Source organism: Colletotrichum jinshuiense, chromosome 7, assembly GCF_051148585.1.
Source record: "Colletotrichum jinshuiense chromosome 7, complete sequence".
In the NCBI taxonomy this organism is placed as follows: Eukaryota; Fungi; Ascomycota; class Sordariomycetes; order Glomerellales; family Glomerellaceae; genus Colletotrichum; species Colletotrichum jinshuiense.
In genome coordinates, this window is record NC_139314.1 from 2,317,859 (window position 1) to 2,337,764 (window position 19,906).

General features: G+C 57.0%; 5 protein-coding genes across 5 annotated transcripts; 4 read left to right on the top strand and 1 right to left on the bottom strand.

Moving 5' to 3' along the window:
• Positions 1-1,321: 1,321 nt before the first annotated feature.
• Positions 1,322-2,207, top strand: EsH8_VII_000605 (Phox homologous domain-containing protein; the record flags this gene model as incomplete). The annotated part of the gene is made up of 3 exons (XM_083270738.1): positions 1,322-1,804; positions 1,904-2,082; positions 2,144-2,207. 3 exons carry the CDS (start codon positions 1,322-1,324, stop codon positions 2,205-2,207), a joined length of 726 nt encoding a protein of 241 aa, XP_083128295.1.
• Positions 2,208-3,797: 1,590 nt separating this feature from the next.
• EsH8_VII_000606 (IQ calmodulin-binding motif-containing protein) lies at positions 3,798-6,011 on the top strand (the record flags this gene model as incomplete). The annotated part of the gene is made up of 1 exon (XM_083270739.1): positions 3,798-6,011. One exon carries the CDS (start codon positions 3,798-3,800, stop codon positions 6,009-6,011), a length of 2,214 nt encoding a protein of 737 aa, XP_083128296.1.
• A 3,003-nt stretch (positions 6,012-9,014) lies between these two features.
• EsH8_VII_000607 (something about silencing, SAS, complex subunit 4-domain-containing protein) lies at positions 9,015-10,838 on the top strand (the record flags this gene model as incomplete). The annotated part of the gene is made up of 2 exons (XM_083270740.1): positions 9,015-9,705; positions 9,796-10,838. 2 exons carry the CDS (start codon positions 9,015-9,017, stop codon positions 10,836-10,838), a joined length of 1,734 nt encoding a protein of 577 aa, XP_083128297.1.
• A 932-nt stretch (positions 10,839-11,770) lies between these two features.
• EsH8_VII_000608 (transcription initiation factor TFIID subunit TAF2) lies at positions 11,771-16,631 on the top strand (the record flags this gene model as incomplete). The annotated part of the gene is made up of 2 exons (XM_083270741.1): positions 11,771-15,463; positions 15,516-16,631. The coding sequence occupies 2 exons, from the start codon at positions 11,771-11,773 to the stop codon at positions 16,629-16,631; spliced, it is 4,809 nt and encodes a 1,602-aa protein (XP_083128298.1).
• A 1,221-nt stretch (positions 16,632-17,852) lies between these two features.
• On the bottom strand, positions 17,853-19,698 carry EsH8_VII_000609 (cation efflux protein; the record flags this gene model as incomplete). Its single annotated transcript, XM_083270742.1, has 3 exons — positions 17,853-19,364; positions 19,424-19,507; positions 19,573-19,698. 3 exons carry the CDS (start codon positions 19,696-19,698, stop codon positions 17,853-17,855), a joined length of 1,722 nt encoding a protein of 573 aa, XP_083128299.1.
• Between the last annotated feature and the right edge of the window lie 208 nt (positions 19,699-19,906).

A 19,906-nucleotide genomic window follows, 5' to 3' on the forward strand; every position in this document is an offset into this window, starting at 1 on the left:
CGCAGCAACCCCTCCAATACAGAAAGCCCTCTGCCCGCCGCCGAGGAAAGGCGCGCCCGGGGTGGTGCACTGTTGGATGGCGTGGAATCGCAATCGAAGCCCCAAACACCCCGGCCAGCAGGATGCACTAGGTGTCAACCCTCCACCTCCACCTCCACTCCGGCTTGGTTCTGCAGCTTCGCATCCGCACCGATGTGTTGGGAGTAGTGCACGATGGGCGGATGTTCCGATGGCGCGGGGAACGCCTGTACCGACTGGTATCTGTGTTGCCATGCTCTGCGTCTCCCCAAGGCGCCACAGCCGGCTTACACTCTCTGGGGTGGACACCAGCGTCAGTGTCACTTGGCTAGGACCCCAGACTGATCATTTCAGAGGCCCGAGGGAGAGCTGCCCATGGGGTGCGAAGCCAATGATGCGTGGCAAGGGAAATAAGAGAGAAGGCATGCCCATTGTTGGGCTCGCACCATTGTTATTGTTGTTGTTATCTTCGTCGTTTGTCGGACATTTCAACGGCTCGCTTCCCGCCCACAACGGCACCTCGAACCTTTCATCCAATGGACGCTCGTTTCCCATTCTGGTCCACTCTCGTCTGATGCCCTGACAGGCTTTCACACTACTACCTATGGTACTGACATGCGACCCGTATCCGCACATTTTCCGCGTATTCGTAGGGGTTTGTAACTGTGACTGGCTGACCTAAGCCAACTCTCCTCCGCAAAGGGTCCTCCCCCCCCCCCTTCCCTGCACAAACCGAACCAGAATGGAGGGGAAGAACCAGCAGCTGGTGGCCAGGTAAGGTACTGGTAGGAGCGCCTTTCATCCTCGTGCGTATTCGCATGGATCACTCTTTGACATTGTAAACAACACCCCCAAAATGACACCCGACCCGTTTGTTGGGGGAAATTTCGGTCTGGCTGGCGCATTGCTCTTTCATAGCCGTTTGTGTTCTCGTCACTACTGCCCAAACCTATCAGATATCGATTTCTAGCCCACCAGCTTAGTATGATCCAGCGGGCCGACTAATTGCCGCCTGCACGTAACATCGCCGGCAACTGTCAACAACCACCTTCTGGATGCAAGCCAAGTGGCCGCCTTTCCACTCTCGGTCGGTTTTGCACAGCCACGCGGTACCACCCTAACGGACCGGAGTCTAAGAAGCGCCCCGAGACAAGTCTTTCATTCGAGCTAGGCCTCTGATACCGTCAGTACGTCACAACTTCTCTGCAACACGACGCACGCACTACTGCCCCGAATCGCCATTGCATCGCATCGAATTTCAAGACACGACCGTCCATGAGGTAGGGGCCTCGCAGATGGATCCATGGACTCGGCGATAGAATCCCAGTTCCGCTCGAACGGCAGCCTCAACGGCGGCGTAAACGGCACCCACCCGAAGCCGTCGTCGTCGTCCAAAGTCGCCACGAACGGGGCCATCCAAGGATTGCTGTCGCGCCAGAACAACGACGGGGCACGCGGGGGCCTCTTCGGCGACGACGATGACGACGACTACGACGAGGACACGGATTCGCGCGACCCCGAGTCGTCGGTGACGAGCCCGTCGGTGACGTCGCCTCCGTACTGGCTCAACCGCCACCACCAGCGCTCCATGTCCAACATGTCGTCCGAGTCGGTGCTGCCCGCCGGCGCAATCACCATGCACGACAACGAAGCAAGCGACCTGAACGGCCGCAACCAAGCCTGCTGGGCGAAGAGCGTCGAGATAGCCGACTACGTGGTGGTGAACTCGGGCGCAACCAACATTGGGGCATTCGTCGTCTGGAACATCAAGGTTGAGACATTGCAAGTCAGTGCTGCCCCCCATTGTAGCCGTGACCCAACGCCAGGAGGGCTCGACGTGAACACCTCGAATTCGCGACGTTTGGAGCTGACAGCAGTTGCACAGGGGAGCTACATGAACATCCGCAAGCGGTACTCCGAGTTCGACGACCTCCGAGACAAATTGGTCAGGACGTTTCCCAACTTCGAAGCGGCGGTGCCGCCTCTACCGCCCAAAAGCGTGATATCGAAATTCCGGCCCAGGTTCCTCGACAAGAGGAGATCCGGGCTCCAATACTTTCTCAAGTGCGTCCACGAATCCCCGTGCCGTGCCGTGCCGTGCCATTCCGTAGCTAACGAGTGGCAGCTGTATAATGCTAAATCCCGAGTTCTCTGGTTCGCCGGTGCTCAAGGACTTTCTCTTCTCGTAAACATAGTGTCTAAATAAACAAACATCCTAGCTACTTTTTTTGTTGTATATTATCTAAGGTATGGCGGCGGGGTTGGCAGCGGCCATCCGGAGGGGCAGCTGCAACCTCCGATGGACGGGGAACCGGTCGGAGAGGTGGGGCATCTGCACATACATAGCGAGCTGAGACGGCCCGGACCGCGAGCAGTTAATGATAATGTGTTGCACGAGAAAGAAAAGAAAAAAAAAACAGGACCCCGTGCCGCCGTATAGTAGTCTCAAGAATGCTTGTTGTTGCTGGTCTTCACGGGTCTCCATCCGTATAGGTGGCCGCCAAGCCCGTTGCCGGGAAGGTCTCGGCGGCCGCGGGGGGTGCTGCGGATAACCAAAAAAAACAAAAAAAAGGGAGCAAGCCGCAGAAATGCACCGCCGGACGTGGTCCGTGAGGACGTCTTGCCCCTTCCGAGAGCAGATGGGCTGAGCTGGTTGGGCTGCCCGAAGGGGTCCCCCACAGATTGACGCGTAATGTACGGTAATGTCCAGCAGGGCTGGGAATGTGTGGCGGGGGACTAGTTGCTTAGCCGTCCAGCCGGTTAGCCGGTTACCTGGTCGATTGGTACGGCCCCCAAAGGTCTCTGGGAAGGGAGAGCCTAACTCAGCCCAGTCCAGTACGTAAAATCCGCGGTGAACAGAAGTCAAGCCTCTGCCGCTCACCTGCGCTGGTGCTATTTCCGGATCTTGGTGCATTCATTCCATTCAGCGCTCCGTTTCCCAGCTGCCACCACCACCACCACCACCACCATTGTTCAAGGTAGGTAGGTTGTGGCGGAGGGCGCAGACGGCTCGCCGAGTTGGCCGCATTGGACGTATCGCGACGTCGACTCGACGGACGCCCAACGGACTGCGGATCTGGAACAAAGGGCCGCCCATGTTCGCAGTCATGGCCGCGTACCGACGGGCACACCCGAGGCCCCGGGGGCACCAGCGCGAGCTCAGTCGAGGCGGCAGCAGCAGCATGTGGAGCGCTCTCCAAAAGTTTCTTGGTTCAGAGTCTGCCGTGTTGCGTCACAGCCCAAAAATACGCGCCAGCGGGAGTCGGCTGAGCACCACCTTTTGCTGTCGTTCAATACATGCTGGCAAACGCGCTCCAAGCTTCTGACCTGCTACAAGGATGGCCCGTGGTATGATGCCGAGCGAGGTTTGTTGTTTCAAGAGGGTACTACCAAGGCGTCGCCGAGATCCCCATCTTAGCGCCCCACGGGTGTAATATATTATCGATCGGTCACTCCTTCTAGGCGGATTCCCGATTTGTTATTTTATTTTATTTTTGCTTATTTTATACACCCTGGAGGAAAGTAGTAATCATATATGCTTACTCCAACCCCATATGAAATGCTCGCTGGCCCCCATCTCACCATCCGCCCCCCGCGATAGTCCAGCAGGCCACCACCATCCAAACGTCCCAAACGTCTAAACCAGAAACATAGCAACCTAAACGGAGTTCGAAACAAACCACAGCGGCCGGATGCTTGCTCCCACCAGCTCTCGGACAGGGCCACTATCGCTGCTATTTCATCATAGCCCGGCGGACCCCGCAGTACCGCCCGCGGCCATGACGAAACCCGACCACGAGCTCGACAGCCTCCCGGTTCCTGCTGAGCAGCCGCCTGTGTCTGGACCCCGGAAGGGCCCCCCTCCTCACCACCACGTTTCCTGCGCCGCCATTACCCCGCCGGCCAGTCCCCCCGTGCCAAGGACAGTCGAGGAGGAATCCAGCTTTTCCACAACGGCTGCCACCACCCCCACCACCACCGCTACCACCGCTGCCGCTGCCAGTGACGACACATGCTCGCTGGCGCACTCGCACACAAGCACCACCTACAGTTCCCGCCGTGAGTACATGGACAGCCTGGTCCCGCCATCGCAGGACGAATTCGACAAGATCGCAGAGGTACAGCGCACGCGCGAAGAGGAATTAAAGAGGAACAAATCGAAGCGTCGATCCTTGCAGACGCAGCACCTCCACGACCACTTTCACAACCACAACAACAGCCGGCACTCGCAAGACGACGGCGACGAGCGGGAAGAGGCCGGGACCGCCGCCGAAGAGCATTCGCATTCGCAGCCGCAGCCGCAAATGCAGGCACAACCGCAGACGCAGCCGCAGACGGAAGAAGGGAGAGGAGGAGGAGAAGGAGGAGGGGAAGAGACGAGGAGCAACAGCGAAGCCATCAACCGGGCGGCGACGCTCATCCAGCGCAACTATCGCGGCTACCGGGTACGCAGGGAGATGCAGGGCCTGGGGCTGGACGCATCGACGAGGTGGGTGTCAGCCATCGACGAGCTGCAGTTCCGCGAGCTCAACCGGCCGCGGGCCAAGAGCTCCGTCAGCGCGGCGGGGATGCAGCTCAGCGGCGACCAGCACAGCCTGCTCTCGCGGGACGACGAGGGCGGCATGGGCCGCCCGTCGACGGCGAGGGGCAACTGGAGGAAGGCGGCGACGATCGCGCGGCGCGCGGGCCACGACGACGTCGAGTCCGACTCGGACTCCTCGTCGTCCGGGTCCGGGTCCGAGGCGTCGCCCGAGAAGCGGGCCGAGCGGCGGAGGCGCCGCGAGGAGGCCGTCGCGCGGCGGAAGAAGGACTCCAAGATGATGGGGCTGCAGTACTTCCTCGAGATGGTCGATCTCAAGCACCGCTACGGCAGCAACCTGCGCGTGTACCACGAGGAGTGGAAGAAGTCGGACACGAAGGAGAACTTCTTCTACTGGCTCGACTACGGCGGCGGGCGCAACGTCGAGATGGAGGCGTGCCCGCGCGACCGCCTCGAGCGGGAGCAGGTGCGGTACCTGTCGCGCGAGGAGCGGCAGTACTACCTCGTGCAGGTCGACGACGACGGCCGGCTGTGCTGGGCCAAGAACGGCGCGCGCATCGACACGACCGAGGCCTTCAGGGACAGCATCCAGGGCATCGTGCCGGCCGACGACCCCACGCCGGCGTGGTCGCAGAACAGCGCCCCGCCGCCGGCGCCCGGGCCCGGGCCCGACGACGGCCGCTCCGAGTCATCGGTCGAGTCGGCGCTCGAGGCCGACCGGGCCGCCAAGTACGCGACGCCGGACCTCGACGGCGCGACGGGCGTCAAGAAGGTGTCGCACATCTCGGCGGCCACCGTCTTCAACAAGCTGCTGCGCAAGTCGGTCAAGAAGAACACGTGGATCTTCGTCGCCGACACGAGCTTCCGGCTGTACGTGGGCATCAAGGCGTCCGGGGCGTTCCAGCACTCGAGCTTCCTGCAGGGCAGCCGCATCTCGTCGGCCGGGCTCATCAAGATCAAGGACGGCCGGCTGTCGAGCCTGTCGCCGCTCAGCGGGCACTACCGGCCGCCGGCGTCCAACTTCCGCGCCTTCGTCCGGAACCTCAAGGAGGCGGGCGTCGACACGTCGCACGTGTCCATCTCCAAGTCGTACGCCGTGCTCGTCGGGCTCGAGGCGTACGTCAAGACGCGCCAGAAGGGCAAGCGCACGCTGGAGAAGATGACGCACAAGAAGGAGAAGATCATGGCGCCCGAGGAGTTCCGGAGGCGCGAGGAGGAGGAGCGGGACAAGAGCGAGAGCGCCGCCAAGGAGCGCAAGGTCCTGGCGCGGGAGGCCGAGGAGCGCGAGGACAACAGCGCCGCGGTCAAGCTGATGCGCAAGCTCAACCTGGCGCCCCAGGTGCCCGCGGGCCAGAGGGGCGGCGAGGACAGGGGCGAGGGGGGGGAGCCCGCGATGGAGACGCTGGCGGAGGAGAGGACGAGGGAGGCGGGGGCCACCACTTCCCGGGCGTAGTACCTTTCAACCACGTCCTCGGTCTTCTTTTTTTCGGTTACTGGGATCGGTTAATGGGAGGGGGCTTCCGTTACATCACGGGGGCGGGATTTGGTTTGAAGTTCTTTATACCCAACATGCTGCACTGCTTTGGACTTCGTACTCTGAGCGTTTTAGAACGAAAACGTGGATAATATGGATAGACGTATAATGAAAAGTATACCGAATCAGAAAGAAAGAAAAAAGGGCCACGAGCCAACCCTGGTCGGACTTGCCGTGGTCGTGCGCAAGAGCGCCTGAAAATGATGTCGTCACCATGTGCCATCCTCCCTGACTGCGGGTGGACGTCGGCATATAAACCAGATAAGACGTAGGGGACTCTCCCGCCGAATGTCTTACGTCCCTTCTCAATCCACCGGTAGCTCCTGGGGGCTAGTCGGCTGGCGGTTCACCAAGATACCGAAGCGAGATATTAGAGAAGGCCGCAAAATATCCGGGGGCTGTAGTTTAAGCTTTCATTGTTACCCGAGACGAAAGTTGAAAAGGTCGTGAAACGACGAGCAGACTCGGTAGGTTTCTACTCTCAGCTTCAACAACATCTTGGCTTGGAAGGCGGCCGGGTGCGAGAGTCTTTGGGAAATGGTTGGACACCCGTGGACTGCTGGGTATGAACGTATATGCAAGTATAAAGACGCGGTCTTTCTGTGAAGTGAAGACGCTCACGTAACTGATAGGGGATGTGACAACGCCGGGATCATGTACCATGAGGTTGGCTTCATTAGATATAGTTGTCTATCCCCGGATCGAGTCTGATTCTCCAAGCTGCCAAAGTTGTCGAGGCACCAAGTTGGCACTGGATGCCGGGCAATATTGTATTAGTGTTGCTCATGTATTGAGGTTTGAATAGCGGAAGCGTAAATGTTTGGGAGTTCTAGACCAAAGTGCAAGCGCAATTTGCGTAGACTTACACCTCAGCTGGCCGACAACGAGAAAACATTCTCTTCGAGTGGATTGCTTTACCTGAGCGTGTCGACGGCAGATCTTGCGGAACCTCGGAACCGAGAACACTCACCATATGTGCAGACAATCAGAAACAAGTCAAGACATGCTGCCGAGTCCCGAGAAAAGAACAGAGAGGTGGGGGCATGTCCATGCCCATGAACTCTTGTGATATCCGTACCTTCTTCTCCCAGGCGAACGTCATTGTGTGATGCCGCGTCGCTAGTACGGCATATCTTCCCATATAGGCATCTTGTTCTATTTGAGCAACCATGGAGACACAGACACGCCTGCCGACAACTATTCAAGAAAGCGATCTGTAGCTTTGTCACCGCAGACAAAGCAGCCCGGAAAATCGAAGACAGAGGGCTGCCTTTGCGTTGCAATGCTGACTTGTCTGGCGAATCCGAGCTTGAAGAAACACATTGGTTCGATGGCATAGCTATCCTTATAATAAAACACGGCCCGGGATACCGGTCTTTATCATGCTCACTATTCTCGGAATGGCAGATAGCATATCCATAATATTCTACGTATGACGACGTGGTTTGGTGATAAGTTGGGATCAAGGAAGGAGAAGACAGCCTGGTGAGTTGCATACACGAGCAATTCGGGCAGAATACCATGTAGAAGCCATAAGTGATCATACAATTGTTCTTGTCTTACAGGTTTGCCAGCAGAAACCAACTGCCCTGCTCAACTTAAGTATATTTGAAGAATGTTACGAAGTACGTACTCCGGGCTCATCTTGAGTTTAGGCCGAAGGCGTCAACATCAGCTGTCCCGCAGAAGCGACATCACATATGCATGGGGGAAACGCGACCACAGAAGGCAGGCCGCAGGGCTGACATGTGTGGGATTCTGTAAGAGTCCCGCTAACTTGAAACCCCAGCAGAAAGACGTGTGGCCTGGCCGTATGCTTTGTTACCTTTGTAAACGGGCGGCCTCTGCGCCTCTTGACCAAAGTCGGCAACCTTGCAGGCGCAAAAGGAGATAAGGTTGATGATATCATCTGGCGTGTGGAGCTCTCGGGCAATCAAAATAATATCCAACCAGGGCGAAGGATTACAGCGGAAGAGTGCGTTGTGCACATTTCGAGGAGCATAATTGTCTAGATCCAATGAACGCCGTCGCGGCCGGCAGAGCACATCTTTTGCGCAGGTGCAGCACTTATCCCCCAGTAAGCCAGTCGTTTGTACCTGGTATGATGGGTAGATGGATTCTGCCGATTGGCACGCAACCAAGAGAGCCCGCTGGATGAGGAATTGTGTAAAGTCGGAACAAAGAATCAGGCGATCTCGGCGTGAGGTCGTTGAAGTTGATTCGGTCGGTCGCGTGCTCCGCCGGAAGAGGTACCCTGTAGGATGCAGTTCGGCGAGGTATGATGTAATGGCGATGAAGGTACTCGAAACAATCAAAACCCCGTATACCTACCCGAATGCAGAATGCAGAGCAGAGCCGGCTTTGCGGTGAATCGACTAGTGGCACTTGGCCTCCGGGTTATCGATTCCAGCTCAATGCATTGACAATGGCCGGCAGTGAACTCAGGGGTAGGCTCAGGATAGGTGGAAAAGGGAGGGAAGGTCTGGATCACTTGCCTCCCCCCAAATGCGGGAGGATGACAAGAGCGGTACATCCGCGCACACCAGCATTTCGTTGGGTTCGGAAGTACCACGGCCGCACCCTCACCCCTCCTTCGGTACCGCCGACAGGGCAGCACACCACAGTGGCCACAGCGGTCGCCCACCATGTCCAGCAGGGGCAGGCATCCCCGTGGCAGAAGCAGACGCTGGCCGGGCAGTCGCAGTGGCGGACGCGTCCAGTAAAGAACAGTGCAGACGGCAGCGACCTGGCAGAGAAGAGAGCAAACCGCGCCCCAAACTCCCGCCAGAAGGTCACTTCCCGCATCGCATCAACGACGACGACACGGTGACTGCGATTGAAAAAAAATTCGTCAATCGACACATCAATCGCCCTCGCGACGATCCGACCAGAAAACGATGAATGGCTATTCAATCGTCGCCAATGGCCTCCGTCACGCGCTCCACCAGGAGGGCGAACACTGAAGGCCTCGTCCAGCAGCAGCTTCACCCGCATCCGCCACATGCCCTTCACAATCCCGTCCAGGCCTTCGCCGCCGCCAACACGAACACTGTGACGCGCGCCGCTGCCACCCCCCAAAACATCTCCAGCTACCACCACTCGCTGCCCGGTCGCACCAAGCGCCAGCTCGAGTCTGCCGACCTCGTCGACTTTGATCACCCGAAATCGAAGCGGCCGCGTACTAGCATCGAGATACTCATCAGACCGGCCCTGTCCAAGGCCAAACCTGTCGTCGCCAACGCGACGTCCAACGTCACCCCGACTCCGCAACCGACCACGACCACGACCACGACCACGACGCCTCAGGCGGCCCATGCCCCCCTAGCAAAACCGACGCCGAAGCCCGCACAACAACACGTCGCGACAGTGCATCCCCCGAATCCTCCCCCGGCCTCCGCGCTTCAACATGGCCCGCAGTTGACGAAACATCAGGAAAAGGTCATCAACGGCATTAAACATGAGCTGGATCGTCTGCAGCCCCGCGAGACCGATGCCCACACAAAGGAGGGGGGCCGCAAACTGCGCTCCCAAGAGGCCACCCGCTTCAAGAGCGAACTGTCGGCGTATTTTCCCGAGTATGACGAGGTCATCGGAAATGAGCCCAAAGAACACCGTAAGGTCCCCTCCCTCTTTTTCCGCGGTTGCACTTGGCCCACGGTCAATCGCCCGTAGGCGATACGCTTACTGACGCCTTTGCTTGCAGAGTTATTCAACATTGATACCCCGATAGTCATTTTTGACTCGAACCCCACACGCCACCAGCCAGTCGCCTGGCACCGATATCTGGGGGCAAACGCAGAGCCCGGTGCAACCACCAATGGCTCGGCAAGCTCACCAACCGGACGAATAGTCCCTGTGCGAGGCTACGGCGATGCTTTGTTCGACGAACTCGTCGATGCACAGCGCATAGACTTCGATTTCCTCGGCACCTCCCAGAAGAGGGAAATTGTCGACGATCCCCTTCCTGACGCGTCTTTCCTGTCATCCCACAAGAGGGCCGAAAGACTGGAAAGGTCCATACGCAACACAGAACGGGGTCGAGCCCAGCACGAAAAGGACCAGATCGCCCGTCTACTCGACGGTCTTCAAGGTCATGACTGGCTGCGAGTTATGGGTGTCAGTGGAGTAACAGAGTCGCGGAAGAAACATTTCGAGCCCGCACGGCAGCACTTTATTAAAGGCTGCCAAGCCATTCTTGACAAGTTCCGGCAGTGGAGCCTGGAAGAGAAGCGTCGCAAGGCCGAGAAAGACCGCGCTCTTGCCGAGAAGGCAGAAGCTGAGGAGTCGAGTGAAGACGAGCAGTCATCCACAGACTCTGGAAGCGGGGAGGAAGATGCCCGAGAGGACGACCAGACTGGCGACATCAGTGACGGGGACCCTCCAGGCTCTGACGACGACGATGACGACGACGACGATGATGATTCGGTAACCAAACAGCTTCGCGAAGAGGCAATGGCAGGGTCAAGATCGCACAACAGCAAGAAGCGCCCACGCGCCACACCACAACCTCGGCCCCCTCCGAAGCCAGAACCCCCAAGGGAGTTCAAGTCATTCTTCAAGAAGAGGTACGAGCGAGACGCAGCGTTCAATAGGCACAGGCGCGCTGGCCGGAAAGTAGTGGCATGGGGACATCCGATACCAGAGATACCCGAGGTCGATTTCGATCTCCCCGAAGAATTTCGTGATGAGGAGACGCTGAGGACGCATGCGAGGAAGAAGCGCCGTGATCGTCGTGGCCGAAACTGAGGAAGTTTGGTCGACTATGCAACCGACGATGCTTGTGTAATACCTGGTGTGTCCTGTGGCTGTGTCTTGTACCGCATCGGTCTGGCGCGATGCTCTTGTTGTATCATTATCATATGTAGACTGCTGGGTGGCATGGCTCAAAGAACAAGCGTTTGATTTTTGTCAAATATCGGTGTCGTGAGATCGGAGCTGCTCTGTCCTGTGCCTAATCGCCCTGTGTGAGACCCTGGATGTAAGTTCTGGTCCGTAGTTAATCGCTGTCGACTCCATACAAAGATGCGTGAGAATTGGCCGAGGAAGGCCAATGATGTTTTGGTGACCTAGATGGGCTTGGGAACAGGAGCTTAACGTTAGCTCGACGCCTTGGGCCCCAGGTGGCAGCGCAGCTTCAGGCGCGGAGTGTTTTCCATTGGTGGGTAAGTTACGTAATCAACGCCAGAAGGTGGAGCCGCTCAACGGCGCAGGAGCCAAGGTGGCTCCGGCAGCTCCATCTCCAGTCGCGGGCGACCCGTGGGACGCGCTGGCCTGGGAAGGCCTGAACTGAACCACCAGCTGCTGCCGACCTCAGATTTTGTGTTTGGTCGTCGCAGCAGAACCTCACTGTCCCTTCAGTCTGCCACCCTCTCAGCTGCTCGCCGCCCACCGGAGAAAAGCAGCGTCGGTTCTCTCGTCGGTTACTTGACTTTCCTCTACTTCATTTAATTCTACGTGCTGCGCCTTCCCTACCAAAACCTAGCCTCGCGACGACGACGACAACGACAGGATGATTGAGGCCCTCGACGAATTCCGCACCTGAGATCCTCGCGCCGGCGCACCTTCTTGGCCCGCATCCGCCGTCCTCGCACCATTTAACTCTTCGCGCCTCGAGCGATCGGACATCTTCCTTGATGCAGCATCGCGACGCAGTCATACCGAGCGCAAACTAAGCAACCATGAACGCCATCGAGGTGGCTGCGGCCGCCCCCGCCATTGACGAGGTTGTCGCCAGCGACTCCGAAGACGACTTGCCACCTCTGAAAGACGAGCCGCCCTACCCATATTTCGTTATCAGACAAGATGTCGAGCTCGAGCTCAACTTCCGGGCAAAGCGAATCGATGGAAAAACCCACATCACGTTTGCAGTGGTGTCCGGCGCCCAGGTCGACGAGCTCGCCATTGATGCGCGGCAATCCGAAATCGACGTCAAAAACATCACGGTTGAGGTTCTCAAGGACTTGCAGACCATCGCACCCCCCAAGAAAGTTTCAGCAACCTACACGGATCCTTATAACTTATTGGACTATCCGAAGTACTACAACTGGAACGCCTCGCATCACGACCTGAGGAAGATCCGGATGCGCCCCCTTATGCACACCCGACAGAGCGACGTGCCCGCCGAGAATAGAGAGCAGGTTGGCTGTACGCCCGTGGACGGTGCTTTGCGAGTTAATTTGCGTGATTTGAAGAAGATCAAGGAGGAGCCAGGCGTGGGAGTGACGAAGCGCCCAACTCTCAAGATCCGCGTTTCGAACATGACACCCAGCTCCATCGAACTTCCCGAGAACGAGTTGACCGGTGCCCGCGAGTATCGAGTCACAATACCATTTGAAACCAAGCTCATGAGGGATGGCCTGCAGTTTGTGGGCGTCGACGCAGGCGACCTTAGGTACCCTCACGCCTATACTCGACACTCGATCGAGCCTGGAACCGCCTCGTGTATTTTTCCGTGTATCGACGACCACGGCCAACTTTCAACGTGGTCAATCGCTGTGAAATGTCCAAGGACGTTGGGTGACGCCCTGTGGCAGCCCCTGGCCACGCAGCAAAGAGCAAACGGGAACGGGAACGGGCATCGGGATCGCGGGCTCACAAACCACACAAAGTCTGACAGAGATTTTGCTCTCACCGAGGAGGACAAGCTACTCGAGATGACCGTAGTGTGCTCTGGTATACTGACAGACGAGGTGGTGGACCCGGAAGATGAGCGGAAGAAGGTTATGACCTTTGAGATGGATAAGCGGGTTTCGGTACAGAAGATTGGCTTTGCAGTTGGACCATTCGAGCATGTCGACCTGTTTTCGGATTTCCGCACAGAGGAAAACGACGAGAAGCTAGGGGCGAGCGCCCTCAAGATCCATGGTTACTGCCTTCCTGGAAGAGCCGCGGAGGTCCAGACAACTTGTGCGGCGCTGGCTGCAGCTGCCGACTTCTTCACCCTGACGTTTGCCAGGTACCCTTTTGAAAGCTACAAGATGTGCTTCGTCGATGACATGGTTAGCGATACTGTGGCCCTGCAGTCTCTCTCCTTCATCAGCACCCGTCTCCTATTTCCTGAAGACGTCATCGACCCAGAGGTGGACGTTACGAGAGAGTTGGTGTTCAGCTTGGCGTCGCAATGGAGTGGAATCAACCTGTTTCCCAATACGCGCAAAGATCTCTGGGTGGTCATCGGCATCGCCTACTACATGACAGACCTCTTCTTGAAGAAGCTATGCGGTAACAACGACTACAGATTCCGCATGAAGACGATGTCAGACAAGCTGGTGACGATCGACATCAAGCGTCCGTCGCTGCATGACCTAGGCCATGTCTTGCACATCGGAGATTTCGAGATGGAATTCATGACACTCAAGGCTCCCTTGGTGCTATTTATCCTCGACAAACGCCTGATGAAGGCCCCTGCACAAACTAATCTGACCCGGATCATCTCCCGAATTCTTTACAAGGCCAATATCGGAGAGAAACAGAGCGAGTGGATCATCAACACGGAGTCGTTTCAGAGGGTCTGCGAGAAAAATGCCCGGAACAAACTCGAGGCATTCTGGAACCAATGGGTCTACGGATCTGGCTGTCCAAGATTTGACGTTTTCCAGCGGTTCAATAAGAAACGACTGTGTGTGGAGATGACGATACGGCAAGTCCAGGACAAAGCCCTGAGCGAGGCTGAAGTCCTGAAAAAGACGGAATTTCTACGCGCCATCAAAGAGAAGATCCACGGCGTCAAAACAGAGGCAGCACCAGGCCTCTTCACAGGTCCCATGACGATCAGAATCCATGAAGCCGACGGCACCCCATACGAACACATAGTAGAGATTCGTGAGGATGCTGCAAAGGCGGCCAAGTTCGAGATTCCGTACAATACCAAGTACAAACGGTTGAAGAGGAAGAGGAGAGCGACGGAGAAGCTCAGTGCGCAGTCTGCTGCCGATCCCGATAACAACGACGACGCGCTCTTGTACTGTCTGGGCGACGTTTTGACGAACCCTGACGATATGAGGAAGTGGGAGTTTTCCGAATGGGAACCTGATATCGAGAAGGCAATGGACCAGGAATCGTACGAGTGGATTCGAATGGACGCCGATTTCGAATGGGCCTGTGAGATGAAGACGAACCTTCAAAGTTACATGTACGTGTCTCAGCTCCAGCAGGATAGAGACGTCGTCGCACAGCAGGACTCGATGCTGTACTTGAAGAAGAGCCCGCCCCACCCGCTTGTTTCGACGTTCCTCACTAGAACCCTCGTCGACCGTCGGTACTTCCACGGCATCAGGACCATGGCTGCGGAGATGTTATATCACCATGCTACGGAAAAGGTATCCATGACGGGAATGACTCACTTGTTGAAGGCTTTTGCCGAGCTGTTCTGCTACCCCGACACCTCTACTCCCCGACCGAATGACTTTACGGACAAGAAACAGTATATTGTGCAGAGTGCGCTCCCAATGGCCATTGCTAGGGTTCGCGACTCCAATGGCAGATGCCCCGAGCCAGCTCGACGATTTCTTTTGAATCAGGTTCAATTCAACAATAACGCCAATAACTTGTACTCGGACCATTTCTATGTCGCCAGGCTTCTTGAGGCTCTGGCCCACAGCCTGGTTCCAGAGAAACGACGAGACTCGGGGGATGTCATGGACCTGGATATGTCGCTTGAGGAGAGGGGTTTCCTTGAGGAGGCCATAGTCGAAATTGACCGCTTCCGTAGGATGGACGAGTGGGCGAACTCGTATCAAAACATTTGGACGACCACTGCTCTGGAATGCAGACGAAAGCTCATGAAGGCAGGAGTCATCCCCAAAAGCGCCTTGGACTACATCCAATACCTGCAGGACGAGACATGCGATCTCGTACGCATCAAGGCGTTTGAGGCTCTCGTGGATCTAGGGTATATGATGGAGTTGCCCATTTTCCGCCTGGTCCTCTCGGTGTTGAGCACCGACAAGTCTCCATTCGTGCGAGACAGGCTCCTGAAGATCTTCTGCTCGGGTTTGGCAGGCCTCGCTTTTGGCGAGCAGTCTCGGCCCAAAGCCGCCCCTGCTGCTGCCGACAGCGGCGAGCTCACTGTTGTCAACAACACAGAGGCTGAGACACAGGAGCGGCGCAAGCAGTTTGCGCGGAAGCAGGACATTGATGTCGCACTCGCAGCTCTGAAAGTGGAAATGGAGGAACAGTTCGCAGACCATGAGTCGGCGTTGGAGAGGGCGTTTTGGAAGGCCATGAACTCGAACGTGCTTGGCCGTGGAGAGAAGATCACACTGCTGGAACTTTGCGGCACGATGTTTGATGCTGCTGACCGATGGACGATTACTCTCAAGTATCCTAAGAGGTGGAGAGTCAGCCGTCCGGTTAACCGTCAGCCAGGCAGGGTAAGCTTTTCCGTTTTCCATATTGATAAGGTGACACTGACGTCTGTGACAGTGCATAATCAACTTCAAGTCGTTCTACAAGACGGCGATGCCAAAGGCCAAGGAGCCCGAACCACCAGCTCGACCGCCCGAAGCCAAGCGTCTTATTGTGAACATGAAGGGTGGCGCCGCCAAACCCAACAAACCAGTGCCCCCTGCCCCACGGCCCGTCGTTACTGCCCCTCGCCCTACTCCGGCCCCAGCTGTGCAGTCTCCTGTACCGGCTACGGCGCCATCGCCGGTACCCCGGGAAGCAGACTCCATTGTTGCACAAACCTTTACGAAGGCGGCCACGCCGAAGCCATCATTCACGAAGCCTTCCGCGCCCAAGCCTTCTGCAGCACCCAAGCCCATCACGACACCCAAGCCGTCCACAACAATCAAGTCTTCGTCTTCTACGGCATCCAAGCCTTCATCTTTCACAGCGTCCAAACCTGCGTCTTCTTCTACAGCACCGAAGCCCTCCGTATCCAAACCTCCATTATCCAAGCCTTCAGCACCTAAGCCTTCTGCGCCCAAGCCTTCCGTGGGTAAACCCTCCGTGGGCAAGCCCATTATTACGAAATCCGGAGTCGCAAAGCCCACTGTGACAACTGGGGCATCGACTTCACAACAGAACGGACGTGCAACACCCCAGGCCACTCCCGAACCAGGGAGCAGCAAGTTGCAGAAGCGGCCCCGGCCTGACAAGGTCCCCGGAGTTGACGACGCATCGCCGGTTCTCAAGAAAGCGAAGTTGAGCATTAGGCCTGATGGTACCGTGGTGAAGAAGCGGAAGATGTTCAGGTTTAGGCACCCCAACCTCAGGTCGATTCTTCGAAAAGCCGGCGTGGTCTCGCAAATGCCTCCTCCCAGAGATCCCTCTCTGATCAAGCGCAAGTCTGCCACTCCTTCGAGCGTTCGCGCCTCTCCCGCCGCCTCTCCAGCTCCTCCATCGGAAAGCAGCATCATGGCTAAGCCGGCGCGCAAGCCCTTACCCGGTGGTCCAGCGGCCAGTCCCCCACCGCCCGCGGTTGCAGCGCCATCAAAGCCTCCATCCCAGGCATCCCCGCCGCCCTCCGAAGGCCAGCCTGCCCCTAAGAAGGTCAAGCTCGTCATCAAGAAGCCGTCCTCATCGGTACCGAGGTAGATGCGTATGAAGAAAGGGAATATGGGTTATTGAAGGTGGAGGATCCTGATTTTCCCCAGAAAGAAAAAGTGATTTATAGGGGTCTCGCAGATTGGTCTTTTCTTTTTCCTTTTTTTTTTCTCCTTTTTTTTATTATGCTTCCGAGACATGGCGGCATCAAATCAGGCGTTAGGTCCGAGAAAGTGGAGGGGGTGGGATACACCAGGCTTGGAGGGGAAACCAAGGGAACGAACGAGTGAACGTGAGGATGGCCGTTCAAGGGCGGCCCAGCGTGTGTATAAGTAACTCAAAACAAGCCAATCGTAATGATACCCTCGACCCTTTTACCCTTTGGGCTTACAGCCACGATGTCGTAGTAGGCAGGACCACTTGAGAGGTCCTTTTAGGGTGCTTCTGCCCTGTCCAACCGGAGGCTGCACAACAAGTGCAGGCACGATTCTACTCGCGCGGTGTGTATAGCTCACGCTCCAAAGGGGGAGGTCCCGTGCAGTGATAACCCTTTTCCATATGTTCGCGGTGGCCTGTTTGTAGAGAGCGACAGAGAAGGGAGCCAGGGACATTGCCGACTGAATGTTTGGGCTGGCTGGCCCTCTGCGCGGTCTGCGTGCCCCCAGCTCGGCTATATATACACAGGTCCCTACTACTACTTACTACAAACTGTACAGGGCGAGTTACTCAACTGCGGCCGTCAGGACCACCACGTCAAACCCCAAATAGAAGGGAAGGTAGGGGCGAGTCCTGTCTAGGTTCGCGGTGTTATCAAGCTAAACACCACAGCACAGCACGGGGACCGCTTAAATATTTTTTTGGAATAAAGGCAAAACTACTTTGATTTTGTTGTACACGCTCTACATGGAGACAGAAGTGCGCCGTGTGGCCTTCTTGGTGGTCGAGCTATTGGATATTCTACAAAGGGAAGGAGACCGCTCCAATGAAAAATGAAATAGAAAAGGGCAAATCGATAGCCGATTGTGGTGATATCTCCCCCCAGCTTCCGTCGCAAGACCCCCAGACCAACACAAAATTACTCTGGATTCAGCTGTGAGATGAGGCGTATTCCGCCCTTTATCCAGACCGTAAACGCCAGTCTTTTTTGGTAGTTAAAGTTGCAAAAAAGCAAAAAGCCCCGCCCTTGGTGACGATAATGAAACCCCTGGCCCTATTCAAGATGTATGCGCTCGAGAAAAAGAGGTATTAAAGGGAGCTGTGCTGATGACCATATTAATGCGAGTGCGAGTGCCCGTGGTCGTGGCCGTGGTCGTGGCCATCATGGCTGTGGGCAGATTGACTGCGAAGGCTACCCGCGGCTGTGGATTCGGAACAGCATCCTCCGGCCGCACAGTTGTCGACACACTCCAGCAAGCAAGTCTGCTTCGGTGAGCCGACAGATGCAGTGCCGTCGTACTGCTGGAGGGCGGTGTCTTCCTCGCTGATGTGGTGGTGCTCATCGTCGCCGCAGAACTCGGGTTGAATGGTGGCAGCGTGGATGCCGTAGGCATGGAGGCACTTGCGGGCGCGCTTTGCGAGCTCCATGTACTTCTCTCCGCCCTCGGCGGAGATGGGGAAGTTTACGTGGACGTGCAGCGAGGCGACGATCTTGGTGTCGGAAAGTTGCCAGATGTGAACGTGGTGGCAGCTGAGGACGCCTGGCAGGTTCTGGATGTCCTCGCGGACCTCCTGGAGGTCAATGTTGTCGGGGGTGGCCTGGAGCAGAACCTTGGACGTCGCCTTGGTGAGGGGAATAGCGGACTTGAGAATGATGAGGGTAATGAAAAGAGACACAGCGGGATCGGCGTAGAAGCGGCCGGGCCAGTCGGTCAACCAGATAATGAGGGCAGTGACAATGACGCCGACGTTACCGAGAGCGTCACCAATGACGTGGAGAACCATGGCATTCATTCCCATGTCGCCATGATCGTGGCCGTGGCCGCCCTTGGCCTTCTTCCTCTCCTTGTTGTGATTGTGTTCGTGGTGCAGGCTGGACTCCCTTCTCGGGCGCTTGGACGCGGCGCGGCCTCGGGGCTGGTCAATCACGTACGATTTGTTGATACCGTTGGACTTGAGCAGAGGAGACTCCTCGTCCACCCCGCCTTCCTCGACAACGGTCTCGTCCACATCGCTCTCGCTTGTAGACTCCTGGCCATCGAGCTGAGGTCTGCTGGCGTCGATGATCTCCTGTCGGAAGCTCGAGGGGTGGATGCTGATGTCATCAATACTAGTGAGGCGTGAATGATGTCGCGAACTGGTCCTTCGGCGGTCCTGGCTCTTGGAGGCGGCGGAAGTCCGACTCGGGCACCGACCCGATGGGTCAGACTGCCGCTCAAACCTTATATGACGAGGTGTCTCAGGAGTGGCACCAGCGGTGGCTCTAGCAAGGATCGCTTCGGGAAAAATATCGCCAACATTGCCGTCGTCGTCGTCGGCAGCGGAAACGTTCGCGCGGCCTTCCTCGGCGGCATGCTCTGCAGAGTGGGCGTGGGAATGGCCGTGGTCATGGTCATGCTCGTCGTCATCGTGGGAGTGACCGCCGTGGGAGTGGCCGTGGCCGCCGAGGACGAAGAAACCGACGAGGTTGGAAGCGAGACCGAATGCGCCGACAATGAGGATGAGCTGGGGGTTTTCGATTTCGGGGGGGTCGAAAAATCGGGTGATGGCTTCGAGGATGATGGAGACGCAGAGGGCGATCAGGAAAACGGCGTTGAAAAAGGCACCGAGAATCTCAGCTCGCAGCCACTGAGCAGGTGGGTTAGCCGGGGACAGGTCAAGCCGGAAGAAGGATTGGTATAACATACGCCGTAGGAGTACTTATCGGTGGTGGCCTTCCTTGCCACAGCGACAGCCCACAGTCCGACACAAAGGGAGATGATGTCGTTGAGCTACGTCGGTTAGCGATGCGTCGCACACAAACAGCAGTATCGAGGCGTCGGCAACGAGGACGTACCATGTGGAAAGCATCCGCCGTCAGGGCCAGCGACTTGACAACCAAACCAACAATCAGCTCAACGAGGAAGAAGACGACATCGATGGCCAGCATGATGCTGATCCGCGTCGACTTTGACCACGCCATGACGGGCAAACGTCGATGGTGGCGGACGATAGGAAGGAAAGGAGAGCTCTGGGAGCCCTAGAATGTATTGGGTTGAGCCAATAAGTGATTGTGATGGAAGGAAGCGTCGCTGCCGCCCTGATGATGAAGATGCGCGGATGGGGGACAAGGGGGGTGGAGGAAGAGGGGTGTTGTTGGGTGATATTTTTGTATCGCCGGCGGAAGGATT